A 17,229-nucleotide genomic window follows, 5' to 3' on the forward strand; every position below is an offset into this window, starting at 1 on the left:
TGGACGACTCCGACTGGCCGACAGACCGACCGATCGTCGGTCGGGGCGACCGACTGACGGATGCCATCAGCGGCTAACCGCCGGCCGTCCAACGGCCCATCGCCGACTGGGGGTATGTCGGGCGTATCCATCCCGACCGACTGAACCCCGAGGTTATATGGCCGACTTACATGAAGCTCGCCGACCGATGGAGGGGCCCGACACCACTCGGCTGGCTACCGACTTTAGGTCGGTCGGCTCCTCCAACCACCGTACAGCCGCCAGACGTTGTCAGCTCTGACACGGACATGCGGCGCAGTTACCTAGGGGCATTGTCCCGCCGAGAGCCGGGTCAACCCTGGTGATTGAACGGCCGCACGGCGACATGACGTTTTCACGGTGGCTCTGACAGCCCACAGTGAGTTGACAGTTCCTCACTTGTCCGCGCCATTAATGACGGCGCCATACCTAGCTCCACTATATATACCGGGGAAGGCAACAGTGCAATCGATCGATCCGCCCGTCTCTCCCACATACGCAGGCTCGCTCCTCTCCCTCTCTCTCTCTCTCTCTTCCTCAGAGCTCTCTGTCTGCATTTCACTGTTGCCCAGTCACCTCTCTGACTTGACCGTCGGAGGGTCCCCGTCGGAGCCGCCTCCGGTCAGTGCAGATTTCCTTTTGCAGGTGTACGCTTTTCGGCGATCGGGCGACGAGGCGATTGGTCGCAACAATACCTATTGTGTTGAAGTAAATATGTGGATCCATCTTATATTAAATCATATCTTATATTCATGTCCATCAGGAGTTTGGAGAACCCACGCAAAGGAGAACCTGTAAAAATTAATTTGCCAAATATAAGGGTGCAAGTGGATTAGAGAAAATTCAAATCGATCCAAATTAAATTAGAGGATTGGATAGAATTTTTGGACTTTGATTTGGATTTGAAGTTAATTTTTAAAAATTATAAATTTTAAATTTAAATTTGGATATAATGTTATAAAATTTAAATTCAATTTAAAATTCAAACTATGGGTCCAAACCAAATCTAATCCATTCTTTTAATTTGGACTTTTGGATTATATATATATATATATGTGTGTGTGTGTGTGTATATATGTATATGTATATATATATATATGTATAAAATAAATTAATATTATAAAATAGTATTAATATAATAATATATATAATTTAATATATTTATATGTATATATATAATAATTTAATATTGTAATATAATGCTTATATAATAATATATATAATATAATTAATATACATAATATACTTTAATATGATAATATATATAATTTTATTTTATTAATATGATATGAAAATAGAAAAAGTATCATATATCAATATATAATAACATTTTTTTCAAATATACAATAGAATAAATATACTATAAACTAAATATAATATAAAATATAACAATAATGTTTATAAAATTTTTAATAAATAATTATACATTTAATTTAACACTATAGTAATAATTAAGAATAATAAGAAAATAATAATTAAATAAAAATTTAATAATAAAAGTAATAAAAACTATAGAATTGAACTCTTCTTTGGTGTCAAGCTAGTAGCCACAAATAGTCATTGGTTAATAGGAAAGGGTAGAAGAAAGGAACATATATAATGCATAACAAACATATATCATTAGGGTTCAACTAGGTTATTCTATATAGTAAATAAACATACTACTAATAATATTTTTAATATAGAAAAGGTAGTGCAATATGAAATTGCTAGTAATAGTACTAGTATACAATGTTATTAGGATTGGGATCCTACCTAGGATTGATGAAGGGTCCTCAGGAATCAAGATCGAATCGTAAAATCGGATTATATAATCATAAGATTCTACAAACTTCAAAACATAGCAGTCTTAATAGCACGATTTGTTGAGACCTTTGGTATTGAAATTTATATTTTTTATTTTTTATTCATTATTATTATAATATTAATTGTTAGATGTAAGGCAATATTATAAAATTTTTATAAGTAGTATATATTTCAAATTCATATAATTTGCTTTTGAATTATGATCTAAATTATAGTTTAATGTATGTAAAAATCCAAAAATCCAGTCCAATTCAATCCGAATTTTGTAGACTGGATTGGATTGGATTAGTAGAATATTTAGTTCGATTTTGGAGCCAAATTTTCAAGTCTAAAATATTTTGAATTGGAGTTGGATTTAGATATAATCCAATTCAATCTAATCCATTTATACCCTTAGTCAAATGTCTTATGGTATATATTTATTTCACTTTTTTTTCTTAAATTACATTGACTTATAATGCATATCGGTTCATTTCACTCGGATCCATAACTTGCTTTCAAACCTACAAATATGTGTTTCAATGCATTAAAATTATGCTTGCTATGAGAAATTGCTAAAAATCCTTATTTTTATTTTTCTCCTGGATATTTTATCACCCATAGAATGTGAAAAAAAAAAAAGAGAGGGAAAATACACAATGGCATCCTTTCTTATCTAATTTACTTTTCCCCACTCCTCTCTCTTACACAAATCAGCTCCGTTCATGATGCATCAGGAATACCTCCACAGTGTGCAGATTTTAGTGCATATGTATATAAAAATTCCTACCATCGCATAGCATGAGGGGATTGGGTTGACTCATTGAAAATAATGTCCCATATGGAGAGTGTAAAACATAACTCTGCGAACTCAACATTCAGTGGACCCAAGAAAATTTTCGTACATGCTAAGGAGAGCTCTAAAGCATGACATTAGCCATCAAATTTTCTCTTTAATTGGGGAAGAAATCATTGCTCCATCAACTAACATGTGCATCGAGTTTCCTCCAGAAAAAATAAAAAGCATAGAGTTCTACTGCTACAATTCGACGGGAGAGGACTAGAACCAGACAAGGCGAGCGTTCACCATCTCGGCCGATGAGCCGTGTGGTGAAGTACCGGAGACCACAGCCACACTTGCCGGACTCTGTGGTGCACGTGCCGTGTACGTGTTCGTGCGTAAAAACGGACGTATCATCTTCCATCGCTTTCTGCTTCCGCTGTACGTACACGTGCTGCTTCTCAGCTTCGGTGATTCGTTTCTCTCGAGAATCGAGATGCCAAGAGACGGAAGCCCCGGAGACCACAATAAAGATTCAAGTCGGCCCCACCGGAATCTCTGGAGCCCTATATCGGAGGCCGCGTTCCCCTTTCTCCCTTCCTCCCAAGCCCACCTTCTCCAATGGAATCTCTCTGTCCAAAATGCGAGGTCGGCCTCCGAAACCTCTCCTCGGCTCCTCTCTTCGAGCTTCCAAAGCGACCGCGAGGAGCCCTCATTCCCTTTCAATTTCGCTCTGGTCCCAAGCTCCGGATTCGGTCGCAGAAGAGAGAGTTCCGCGCCTCCGGATCCGTCGGATTCGAAACCAATGGCTCCGATGGAGGCCTGGTCAGAGTACTGCGGCAGGCGGCCACCGGATTCGCTGCCGCCGCCGCCGCTGCCATGATCTCCATGTACGGCTGTGATCCTCCCGCCGTCGCGGAGTCCCTCACCATTGCCTTCCCGGTTTCCAGAGCTCGCGAGGTAAGAGGGGGAAAAAGAGATTTTTTTAAATATGGTTGGATAATATAACGACTTGTTTCCAGGAAAACAAGAAATTAGGTGTTTTAGCTTGATATATCAATATTGGAATTAAATTTGAGTTAAAAGATGCGTTTTTATGATTTTTTTTTTTTTTTTGTTCATTACTTATGAGTATTTTGCTACTCCATCAGGTGAATACAGTGCAGAGAACTCTGATAGAGGCTTGGGGCTTGATCCGTGAGTCCTTCATAGATCCCACTTTCAATCATCAAGGTACCGTGCCAAAATTTGTCTTTTCTTTTGTTTATTTGACTTTTTTTTCAAACCTCCCTTAAAAGTTGACCTTTAGAAATCTTTACCATTCTAGGAAAAAAGTTATTTGATTTATTGACTTGGCTCGTTGTTCTCCTGGTTTGTTTGGGCTTTCTTGTTAGATTACATCACTGATCAGTTAGCTACTGATTTTCCATTTCAACGAGAAATTTGATTTCTTGAGCCCTTAAGATTTGTTTTATACTGCCTGCAAACTTGTTTGAAGATTTGAATATCTTGGAGAATGCATGAGATTCTGGTCCCATGATGTGAATCTGGATTTTCATTTCATATGTCTGCATGAACTAATGCAACTTGAGATATAGGTGATGGGCCAAATGTGAGTTTGGCAATGGAAACATGTGCTGCAGATGTAGGATTTACGAGATGATAAAACTCGAGATGACTGGTCCAATGAAGATCAAGGAAATATTGGAGCCTGGAAGAGTGGCCAGGGCCGGTTATCTAGACCTAGTTGGTCAGTAATTTGGGGATGAATGCCTTGCTGTTTATGGGATGGTTATATGGCTTGATGGATGGCAGCTTGACATTTGTGGCTGAGGCAGCACGGGGGTCTCCTTTTATTCAGATTGATAGGGCTGAGATCAGCTATGCACCTTGAGTCATAACATACAAAGTAAAAGGTCCAAATGAAGTTTGAATCCTTGTAACGAGAAATTGTTAGTTAGCTGCCATATAACTAATATGCCAAAACTTTTCCTATTATTTAATTTAACTGAGGTGTTGAAATGTTTGCCACTGATTGCACAATTAAACTGAACAATTCTTTTTTTAAAAAAAAAAGTACCTCTTTTGAAAGCAAAAATTGAACTAAACAATTTGCAAGCGATAAACAATATTAATTAACCATGTGCATCAACACTATCACTTCAACTACCATTATCGTACTTGCAAGCCTGGTCCATATATTTCTGGTTGCCCTTATTCATTTTGCCGAGTCACTCCTGTCCGAAGCCATATCCACTGACAAACTTGAGCTTCCTTAAGTTCTTTGTTACCTTGTCCTAGCCTCTTTTCCTTGATCACCCACCTATTTTCAGACTATTCAACCGAAGTTGGAAGGCTCTCTGCATCAGATTGTCCATGACTTTACCTGCAAATGAATTAACCTGCTACTTTTGCTGCCTCTCATCAGTACCAGTTCATTGCATATCGGACATAGAAGCCTTGGGGGTACACCATGGAAAATTCCTTTAGAGTGTAGAATCTAAATGGTCTGCAGATGAATATTCTCAAGCATCATTTATAACTCATGCAGGTGCATCAACTTTTCATACATGCAGATTTTTGACAAATAAAACTTACCTTTTGAACCCTATTGTGGTCTTGTATGTGGAATATTGTACCAAAGCGTCATTTCATTTCTTCATTTTCCTAATAATTGAAATATTTTGGAGTTTCTCATTCAAGGATTTGATCTAGATTGCATTGCCTTATATTGAAATTTCTTTCCCCTCCTATCCCTATTTACTATGTGTAAAAATCTCGAGTAGTTGTTGTTTCTGCAGTCTGTTTACAATTACTTTAGCTCTTATCTTTCTGAGTTTTGTAAGTTGCTGTTGTTCAAGTTCTTTCACGTGATTATTCTTTACAAGATTATTTGTTTGCAGATTGGGATCTAAAACTACAACAAACTATGGTAGAAATGTTTCCACTAAAGTCAGCAGATGCAGCATATAACAAAATCAGTGGAATGCTTGCATCCCTTGGGGACCCATTTACTAGAATTATTAGCCCAAAGGTTCTTGGTTTCAAAACAAGCCTTGTCTTTTCATTTGTTATGTTCCATTATTTGTTTTTACTTATGCATGATATTGAATCTTTGATCTGCTTAAATTCTATTAGGACAAATTTCTCAAATTTCAAGGCGAACTTGTCTCTCATTAGGTGCAACTGTATAGCTCATGGCTTTTATATCATAGAATTTTCTATGCTGTACTTTCTCAGTCAAGCTCAATGGGAAAAACAGTTACCCACATGCATGAGGACTTATTCCTTTTCTAGTGTCGCCTTTCTTATTTCATGCAAAAATTTCCTTGTATTTTCACTGTTGGAATTAATTATGTTCCATTTTTATGCAGTTAGAATGTTAAAAAAATTCCTTATATTTTCAGTGTTGGAATTAACTATGTTCCATTTGGTGCAGTTATAATGTTATATCTGGGTAGGTCATTCGCTTAATTGGCTCTTGCAATTGAGGCCATAGTTGAACCTAACAATTGTTCTCAAATTGTAGGAGTATCAAAGTTTCAGAATAGGCAGTGATGGAAATTTGCATGGAGTTGGTCTCTTTGTAAATAAGGAGCCAAGTTCTGGACGCTTGGTTAGTGAAACAATTCTACAAGTCCATCTCTTCTTCATCTAGCTTTGTTTTACTGCAGTACCTGCATTAGTTATGTGATGTCTGCATATGACATTCATGTAGTGTTAAAATGGAAATAATGGCAACTAACCTTTTACAATCCTTTTGTATGTTAATAAATGATAAATTGACAAATTCTTGTCGGAAAATGGCCTCTTGACTATGGTTTTTTTCACACTTATTTCTAGGGATGCCTCATATGTTATAACATAGTGGGCCTGGCCGGAGGACCAGGCTTGAGGACCCATCTGACCAGCCTGGCCACTGTGCCAGATTACATTTGGTTACTTTTGCTTGAAAAAATAGAAGAAGGAAATTGATATGATATGCCACTTTTGTGTGTCTTATTGAAACACCAACCATCATGTTTTACTTATTAATGTCAATATATTGCTGCAGGTTGTTCTGTCTTGTATCGAGGGAAGCCCAGCTGACCGAGCTGGTATACATGAAGGGGATGAGCTGATCGAGATTGATGGTAAGTTTAAAATAGAGAAGTTTCCTTTTTCTTTTCCTGCTTATTTTTAATCAAAATAATGTGCATTTTCATCCAGATAATTTAATTTCGAATCTTGTGTTCTCGATTGCTTTGAGATGGAAAAAGATGCACTTGACTATGTGAGGAATGTTCTTAAATAACAACACTAGGTGTGATTCATAAGTATCTAAATCTTGTTAATTTATTTGCTTGCTAAAATTTTTGGATCATAAGTTTAGCTGGAGTTTTAGTTTCTCTTGGTATTAGTAATCGAAATAAAATTCTGTAGTATCCCTTTTCCTTCCTCTAAAAAATTTGCCACTCAATGCACTTTAGTTTCAAAATATTTTTACAAGTTTCAAACCTATTCCCAAGTCATAGTTGTCTTATATATCCTCAGTCTTTTTGTCAATAATGATATCATCATGGCTCAAGTATTATACTTATACCACATATTCCTGCCTCACTTTGTATTTTCTAATACAGATCTTTACATTTATCATCTAATTATTTGATAAAGAGTGGAGAAAATCTGGATACTTCTCATTTTCAATTAATGAATATCAGAAGTACCATAATCATGGATAACAAGCCCATCTTTTCCCTAAGGTTCTGTATTAGTTATTCTTTGCAATCCATTCTTCTCAAAGGTTAAATCAATGATGAAGTAACCTTTATAAGTTAAATTTGGTAACCACCATCAAAATTTCGTGGCTACCCTTGTCCAAATCTTTCATTTTACAAGGCTGCCTTCTACATATCTTACATGAAGATGCGGTCTTATTCAGTTCTTCTCTACTATATCCTCTACTGTGGCAGACTTTTTTTTTCAATGATTATAACTCATTCTTTTTTTTTTTTTTTTGGTACGATGATACTCATTTCTTTTCTCCACGTATTCTTTTCTACATAGATGACAATTATGATTGTGCCAGAAGGCCTTCTTATCGGTACAGAGCATCCAGGTGCAAAGTAAAGCAAGTGTCTTTTCTGTCTTTAAATATTGAAGCCAGCTTACTTTCATTGCTTTGCATGTTCAAAATGCATTTAACTCTTGCACAAGAAAACAAAGTAGAATGCCTACTAGCATTTTGACATGTTAATTATGTGAAGCAGATAATTGTGTCTATGTTACTGACTGTGGTAGAAGATATCGATAAGACTGATCATGTGTTCTTTTGTTCTTTATCATCAGGAGAGAGTCTTGCTGGAATTGATGGTGAGGCAGCAGCTGAGAGGCTTCGAGGGCGTGCTGGAACAAGTGTGACAGTAAAGCTTTACAGAGTAAATAGCCATTTAGTTTCTTCATTCCATGATGCATTAATATTTAACAGTCATGAAGACCAAGTTTTTCCCAATTAGTGTATTAAAATTGGTTATTTTTGGTGGCAATCTGAAATGCAAATAATCTTTTAGTCTTCTATGTTAAACCATCATTGTGTGTATTCTGTCTCATAAAAAGCTTTAAAGAGGTAAACTGTGGTTATTATTGCTACAAATTATTGATACAATTGCTATCCTGAATGCATTGTTATTTACTTATATAAATGTGAAGATAAACCTTAGCTTTATTTTTAAAAATGATTTACTTTACCATCTCCACTCCTTTCCCAATTCCTTCTAAGTTGTTGATATAATAAATTCACATCCACTTGTTTTCCTTCTTTTTCCAATAATCTGAAATTTTGTGGAGCATATGGCATTTCCCAGTAAATGACTACTGGAAGTTATTTCCCCTCTCATTTTATCCTTAAGTTGGCAGAATATCTGCGAAGTGCATATACAGAGATTGATTGATAGGTATATAAACTGGAATTTCTTTAGCAATATCAACATGCCGGACATGAAAGGCCCAGACAAGTTTATTCCATTCTTATTTATCTCTTAGAAAGCATATGAATAGTTTAACTGATGCAAAATCTGTCTTCTCAGGGGATGGATCGTGGAAGCAGTAATGGTCTTAGAGAGGTAGAATTCTTTACCTTTTTCATAAAAGATCATGTATGGAATATCAGTGATACATATATATCTTTAGCAGAAGATGCTAAAGTTATCCAGTAGAATGATTTGTGTGAACCTTTTTCTTTTAAAGTTTTCACCAATGCCATATTACATTTTATATCCATGCTTGTGTTGGATGAGTCCTGATTGCAGCTCCACAACTTTTTCTTTCATTGAAGGTGAAACTTTCTCGTGAGGTTATTAAGCTTTCACCTATATCTAGCACTGTCATCTCTCATAAATCAAGCGATGGACATGAGTCAAAGACCGGATATGTGAGGCTATCTGCATTCTCACAGGTGCTGGTTCTGAAGCTATTTTCATTGCATGGCAGGCATCAACTTGATGCAATCTTCCAGAAGTTAACTGATTATTTGATGCATTTCTTTTATTATCTGAATAAGCTTGTCAAATATGAGCAACTGGGTATACATGGTATTCATTCCAGATATCTGGTTCAAATTTTTGAATCTGATTTTCTTGACATTTTTCTCTGGTTGGATATCTGTCAATCCTAGATTGAGTTAGATGGGGAAACTTTATCACAATTCTTGATTAGGTTGTCCTCCAGGAAGATCCTTGTTCTTTAACATGGAAATGTTACTATGATGCAAAATGTCAGTCAAGTTCTCTTTATTGGGTAGGCATTATGACATTGGATATTTCTCATCTATTATTCTTTTCTTTTTTAGATGTAGCTCACCTTGTTACCTAAATCAAATGCTGATGGGATAACAATTTCTTACATCAAAATAGAGGCATTGTCAGATCATTTACAGGTGTCATAGTGATGAATCAGCCAAGACCAATCTGATACCAGTCGGAGCTGATCTAAATATATGATTGCATCAACTAACATGAGAAAGGATATATTACCATCTAAAATTCCATATCCATGATCAGGAAAAGAGAAGGATTTTATTCAAATTTATTACATACTTTGTCATGCTCTTTTGTATGATATTGATTTCATCGCATACATATATATATATGTATACATACATACATATATATGTATGTATACATACATACATACATATATATATATATATATATATATATATATATATATATATATATATATATATATATATATATATATATATATATGTATGTATATGTATATGTATATGTATATGTATATGTATATATGTATATATGTATATATATGTATATATGTATATCTGTATATGTATATATGTATATGTATGTATGTATATATGTATATATGTATATATGTATATGTATATCTGTATATGTATGTATGTATGTATGTATGTGTATGCATACATACATGTACGTGTGTGTGTGTGTGTGTGTGTGTGTGTATGCATGTATGTATATGTATGTATCTATATGTATCTATCTATCTATTTATGTATAGTGTGTATGTATGTATGTATAGTAGGCTATTTCTGATCATCTAAGTGTGTTTTTCATTCTTCTTCCTTTTGAAACTTTTATCTTAACTAACAGGTGGAAGACATATTCCTAAATTCGACTCCAAAGGAAGAGTCAATTATGAAAATCATATATTACTAGAATACCCTAGAGGTGGCGGATGGAGTTTGACTATCATGAAGAAATATAGGGAATAATAGTGATAAGTAAATAATTTGGTGGTTTGAGCACCTCCTTGCGCCTCAACAAAAAAAGGGTAATAAAATGATAAATCTTTATGAAAACACCATGCATTGATAGAAACTTATTTGATCCTGTATCTTATCTTCATAAAATTTTGTTAGCTCTTAAATGTTACCAACATGATTTATTGCATAGGCACCTTTTTTTACACTGGATTCTAGTGTGATCTGGATGCAGTATTTCTAAAAATCTAATGCAAACTATTGTTTTAATAAATTACTTTGTCTATCTTCGTGATATCAATGTTTGCTTGCTTGTTTCTGATCAGAATGCTGCTGCTGAGATGGAGAATGCTATTCATCAACTGGAGGATATGGGTGTTCAGTCTTACATACTAGATTTGCGTAATAATCCGGTGGTTAATTCTCATCACTCATGTAAATATTTTTAACTGTTCAAGTTAGATATGTAACATCTCATCAGTCTGATCTCTTCATGTTTTCAACAGGGAGGTTTAGTGAAAGCTGGACTTGATGTTGCCCAAATATGGCTAGATGGTGATGAAACTCTTGTGAACACTATTGACCGGGATGGAAATATGTTACCTATCAATATGATCAATGGACATGCTATAACACATGATCCACTTGTTGTTCTTGTGAGTTTTCCCACCTTTTCAATAATCATTTCAAATTATTTGGCTATTCAAGTTAACTGTGCTGACTGAGAATGCAAACATGCAGGAATATTCTTCTGCAGCAAAGTGCTGCCTTATAAATCTTTGGTTCAATTAATTTACTGTCTGTTTTCTCTAACACCTCTTTACGAATATTTAAAAATGTGCACAAATCTTAAAATGATTGCTCTACATATTAGATAAAAAAAGGTGCTCCAATGCACAAAGTTCGCGTGCAAGGTCTATGGTGGGTCAGATGTATGCAGCCTTATCCTAGCATATGGAGAGGCTGTTTTTATGATTTGAACCAATGACATCTAGGTCACAATGGAGCAATCTTATTATTGTGCCAAGGCTCACCCTCGCTCTACATATTGGATGGTATTGTTAAATAATTGGGAGTTGCTACAGTACTTATTTATAGTTTTTATAAAAAAATAGGAGACATTTTGATCATCTAATAATGAGGCTATTTAGGAGATTTCATTCCTAGCATGTCAACAACCAGTTAAATCCATGTTACCTATGTTTTTTTTTTTAAAAAAAATCTAAAAACAAAAACATTATATTATTTTGGTTGTGTTTCTTATTTGTTATTTTTTTTTCAAAAAAAATATTTTATTACTTTCTTCCATCTTAGCCCTGATACCTTGCCATGCTCTGGAGGTGGAGGCAGTGGATAGAGGTGGTGGCGGTGGTGGTGAGGGAGGGCAAGACGGAGGAAGAGGCAACGACACTAGAAGGGTAAAGAGGTGGCAGAAGAGATTGGCAAGGACTCACTTGTACATTAGGAGGCTGAGGACCTTGAGGTCCTCGAACCACAAGTGCATCGCACCTTGGTGGCAAATCTTGACAGATCTCAGTGAGGGCATGGAAGAGGAGGTTGGGTTCGCTGCAGCAGGCTAGGAGCGACGTGCTCTCCTTCTCCACCATTCTTTAGGGAGCGGATCTTGTGGTGGATCTTTAAAAGAGCTTCCTCCTTGCCCTCCTCCTCTGCCACCTCCACTCCCTCCTTTCCTCCCTCTCCAGTGCCACCGCCTCTTCCTCCTCCTTGGTCGCCCTTCCACTTGGACGATGATGCAGCCACCACCATTGCCTACACCCCAGGATATCCATTCCTTCTCGTGTGGCCCTCCTCCTCCTTGTGCAGCACTCCACCTCCTCTTCCTCCTCCCCCTCATAGGGCATTAGCAATCGGGGCTGATGGAGAAGGGTGTTCAAGAAAAGACCATGAAGTTTGAGATAATTACCGATTTTGCCATCTTGTTCAATAATAAAATGACTTTAAAAGTTGATATATTTATCACACCAGCGATACACATAACCAGCTACAACTGGGTTGCTGGTGGACAAATCCAAATCGTCCATGTTGAATCATATGGCCAGGGATAGGACAATGTCAAAAAGACTCACATACCCTTCAGAGTACTGTAGAAAAGCCCTAAATAATTCTATGAATGACAGTATATTATACCAAGAAACTAGAATAAATATCAATTAATTAACTCCAATGAGGGCTCTATTTTTCTGCCTTTCGCTGCTTTTTACTTTCCCTGATTGACTACTTGCTCTATCTTGAGTACTCCTTGAGTTTTTAGTAAGCTCATGCTATTTGTCAAAATTCTTTTCATATGTCACATGATTCTTTATCACCATTGTCTTTTCAGTCTACTGTATACTTTTGATAAATTAATCATAAAGTTGCACTTCTTCTCGATCAGCATCTTATAGATTTGTCGGACTGGAGAAAATGCAATTTGGTACCTTTTGAAGTGACTTTTTCTCTATGTTTTTGATTTGTTAATACAGGTTAATGAAGGTAGTGCAAGTGCAAGTGAAATCCTGGCTGCGGCATTACATGATAATGGCCGTGCTATTCTCATTGGACACAAAACCTTTGGTAAAGGAAAAATTCAGGTATTCTTCATTAGTTCCACGTGATAAACTGTGTGAGTTCTTCATACAACTGTCACTCCTAAACAACCTGATACTCTTGGACCATGGCACCTCCACTATCAGCAGTCTGATGCCATAGATACTACATGGCACCTCCACTGCATGAATTCTTCCTTCTGGACCCAAAAAAGGGAGAGACTACATGGCACCTCCACTATCAGCAGTCTGATGCCATAGAGAATGGCAAGGCCTAGAAAACTTGAAAGTTCATGTTTCCACTTTTTCTGATTCAGAATTTTAATTACCATTTGGTCACCGCTGAAGCTCTTATTTAATAGTCATAATTCGATGAGCTCTTTGAGTGCTTGTCAAGCATTTAACTTATGCCATGGTGTCATCTGTGAAATTGGGATGCAGAGTGTGACTGAGCTTCACGATGGTTCAGCACTATTCATCACTGTTGCAAAGTACTTGTCACCAGCGCTGCACGATATCGATCAGGTTGGCATTGCACCTGATGTACAATGCACTCCTGATGTGCTAACTTCACCCAAAACATCTCTATTGAGAGATAATAGCACGGCCTCTGCTTTGGAGTCGGATTCTTGCATCATGGTAGCAGAGCACGAGTTGGAGATCCAGCAATCCAAGGGAACTGCTTCATGAGTAGTATCAGATTTGTAACCATTCCAGTTTCAAGCAAATTCATATAATCAGCAACACATGTAAATAATGGTAACCGTCTTTGTTAGCTAGCATTACCATTCACATACCTCAGCTGTTGTAAAACTAAGACAAACACGCCACAAGCGTATACGGGAGAATTAAAGGAAAAGGTTAATGCATTGTACATGCAATCAACTATGAATTATTATGATGCGATTTAACAAGGGATAATGTATACTCTTTAATGTAAGTATGATCTATCAATATTTGTTTGCCCCTTAGACTCATGTTGCAGTAGCTGCATTAATGTTCCTGATCCCTGAATGGGCTATCACTTGCCTTCTGACTTCACAAAAAGCAAGTTTGGATGTATGAAAGAATCATATCCAGATTTAGATTTTTGAAAACCTACCATCCAAGAGTTGGACTCGATCCTTTGCTTGCTAACTAGAGGGGTGTGATATTTATGGCAGGCCAGATGTCCCTGAGTTACTAGAAGGCACTTAGGTCTCCAACCTAAATTTATTTTCCTCTAGTCCATTTGAGACACTAGAGGTGATGCAGCAATTAAAAACATGGTATATCAATTCAAAACAAGAAAAGCAAATTTGGTTGGTATAACAAGATTTGTGTTATAAACATGTCTATCAATTAGTCTACTAATTGAATGGAATAGGTTCGGATTTAGAGCCTTGAACCATTTAATAATTTAGGTCGACATGATTGTGATCCATCCAGTTTAACTAATATAAGAATGCAATTAAATGGTTGGGAGCCTTGGAAATAAGGGTAAATCTACGAGGCATTGCTTGGTTTGCCGCCGGAATCGAAATTAGAATGAAAATAAGAATGGATTGGAATCGGATTCAGAATCAGAATGGTCAAATTTTTCAAAATATTTGGTTCATGATTGAAATCAGAATCTTGGAATGGTCAAATTAAGTTCTAGATAAATTAGACTATTCACATTTCACTTTGGAATTGGAATAGGACTTCTCCCAATGAAACAGTTGGAACGAGAGTTACTCATTCTCATTTTGATTTCAGATCCCCACTCCCTCCAACCAAGCATCCCCTGAGTGTTCTGGCATAAACTCAATCTGAGATAATCTTGTTGCATGTCTCAACCTGATTTAAGCCCCGCTTGATCAATATATATATATATATATATATACAGGACGTGCTATCATGTACATGATGTTAGACTTTCAAATAAAATTTCTATACAGGAGTGCAAGAGATAACATTATTGGTTCCTCATGAGCACCTCAAATTGTCATTAATAATCATAATTAAATCATAATTAAATGACCATTAACATGCTGCAAAATATGTGCCATACATTAATGGAAGGCCCATTGAATACCCACTCGAAAATTTTTTGTGCACCGCGAGTGTATAGAAAATCCGATGTAGAGTGCACCATCTTATCCACTTGGTCCATGTAGTCATCGTTTTTCAATACACATTTAATACCTGCAGCTTTATTTTTTCATTTAAAATTTTGAATGATGAAAATACTCTTATTTTTTGAAAAAATTATGATATCCTATGTCCATATTATGATATCCTGCATCTAGAAAATCATAATTTTTGTCTACAGAATGTCATAATATAATGCAGGATATCATAATATACATAGGATATCATAATTTTTTCTAAACAATAGAGACATTTTCGTCATTAAAAATTTTCAAAAGAAAAAATAAAGTGCAGATATTAAATGAGCATTGAAAAGTGGTTGGACAAAAATACTTCTTTCATATTATGATATCATAGGCCATATTATCATATCCTGAGCTATATTATAATATCCTGCATGTAGAAAATCATAATTTGACGCCGGATGTCATAATATGTACAGGATGTCATAATTTTCTGAACCATATTATGATATCCTGCGTATAGAAAGTCATAATATATCACATAATATTATAATTTTTTTAAAAAATAAAAATATTTTTATCTTATAAAATTTTTAAATAAAAAATAAAATTATAAATATTAAATATATATATATATATATATTAAATAATAATTATATAAATCAATCATATAAAATAATATGCTCCACATCGGATTTTCTAGTGTCCAAAAAATTTCTCTACCCACCCAATTAATTTTGCCCCAGCTCTTCTGTAGGTTCCATGCTCGTGAATCCCGAGTGCTTTACCTAAATATTTTAAAAAAAAATTATTTATAAAAATAATATAGTTTTTAACTTATCTACCCATCCATTTTATATGTCCACGTCACCACCCCTTTTCCACCATTTTTTCACGTGGACTACGAAAAAAAAAAACTTATCATTTCAAATAGCGTTTTTGAAAACGTCATTTTTAAAAATGCCATTTGAAATGATGTTTTCAAAAACACCATTTCAAGTAGCAAGTTTAATTATTAAATTTTTTAAAAAAATAAAAAAAATAAAAAAATAAAAAAATTATAATTTTAAATTTAAAAAAATAAAAATTATAATTTTGATTCAAATAAAAATCATCATTTCAAATTAGTATCTTCATTTCAAATTATCTTTTAAAAAAAATATCTGAAAAAAAATTAGTGTAAAAAAAAATACCATAAAAAAAGAATTAAAAAAATAAAAATTCTAATTCTAAATTTTTAAAAAATAAAAATTTTAATTTTAATTCAAATAAAAATCATCATTTCAAATTACAATCCCCTTTTCAAATTAATTATTTTAAAAAAAATCATAAATGAGAAAAAAAATGAGAAAAAAATAAAAATTATAATTTTGAATTTAAAAAATAAATATTTTAATTTTAATTTAAATAAAAAATATCATTTCAAATTACTTCCCCATTTCAAATTAATTTTTTAAAAAATATCCCAAAAAAATATTTTAAAAAATTAAAAAAATAAAAAAATGTCATAAAAAAAGAAAAAATGAGAAAGAAATGAGAAAAAAATAAAAATTATAATTTTAAATTTAAGAAAATAAAAATTTTAATTTTAATTCAAATAAAAAACATCATTTCAAATTATTTTTTCCATTTTAAATTAATTTTTTTAATTTTTTAGTTATTTTTATGTGATTTTTAATAAAAAAATTAATTTAAAATGAGGATAGTAATTTGAAATGATAATTTTTATTTGAATTAAATTTAAAATTTTTATTTTTTTAATTTAAAATTATAATTATAATTTTTTTTCATTTTTCCCCTTTTTGTCACTTTTTTATGGTATTTTTTATTTTTTTTATTTTTTTGGAATTCAAATTCAAATTTTTATTTTTTTAATAATTTAAAATTATAATTTTAATTTTTTTCTATTTTTGGCCTTTTTGTCTGTTTTTATGGCATTTTTTTAGGCATTTTTTTCCTTTGTTTGAAATATTTTTTAAAAAAATTAATTTTAAATGGAGAAAGTAATTTGAAATGATGTTTTTTATTTGACTTAAAATTAAAATTTTTAATTTTTTAAATTTAAAATTATAATTTTTATTTTTTTTATTTTTTTTTATTTTTGTGATATTTTTTATTTTTTTTTTATTTTTTAATATATTTTTTTGAGATATTTTTTAAAAAAATTAATTTGAAATGGAGAAAGTAATTTGAAATGTTGTTTTTTATTTGAATTAAAAAAATTTAAAATTATAATTTTTATTTTTTTCTCATTTTTTTAATGATATTTTTTATTTTTTTAAATTTTTAAGATATTTTTTTGAG

General features: G+C 33.8%; 1 protein-coding gene across 1 annotated transcript; it reads left to right on the forward strand.

Annotated features, from left to right (window-relative positions):
* Positions 1-2,942: 2,942 nt before the first annotated feature.
* Positions 2,943-13,790, forward strand: LOC105038927 (carboxyl-terminal-processing peptidase 3, chloroplastic). Its single transcript, XM_019848423.3, has 12 exons — positions 2,943-3,544; positions 3,736-3,817; positions 5,488-5,618; positions 6,114-6,200; positions 6,639-6,717; positions 7,913-8,001; positions 8,650-8,685; positions 8,898-9,017; positions 10,631-10,717; positions 10,811-10,960; positions 12,788-12,895; positions 13,292-13,790. Exons 1-12 carry the CDS (start codon positions 3,206-3,208, stop codon positions 13,538-13,540), a joined length of 1,557 nt encoding a protein of 518 aa, XP_019703982.1. The 5' UTR covers positions 2,943-3,205; the 3' UTR covers positions 13,541-13,790.
* The last annotated feature ends 3,439 nt before the right edge of the window (positions 13,791-17,229 follow it).

This window comes from Elaeis guineensis, chromosome 1, assembly GCF_000442705.2.
Source record: "Elaeis guineensis isolate ETL-2024a chromosome 1, EG11, whole genome shotgun sequence".
In the NCBI taxonomy this organism is placed as follows: domain Eukaryota; kingdom Viridiplantae; phylum Streptophyta; class Magnoliopsida; order Arecales; family Arecaceae; genus Elaeis; species Elaeis guineensis.

What these genes read in the sequence shown, in the direction of transcription:
- LOC105038927 (XM_019848423.3), top strand. Translation starts at nt 3,206, where the DNA reads ATGGAATCTCTCTGTCCAAAATGCGAGGTCGGCCTCCGAAACCTCTCC. An exon ending in GCAGTAATGGTCTTAGAGAG is followed by an intron (nt 8,686 to 8,897) that starts GTAGAATTCTTT and finishes CTTTCATTGAAG; the next exon opens with GTGAAACTTTCTCGTGAGGT. An exon ending in TAGATTTGCGTAATAATCCG is followed by an intron (nt 10,718 to 10,810) that starts GTGGTTAATTCT and finishes TGTTTTCAACAG; the next exon opens with GGAGGTTTAGTGAAAGCTGG.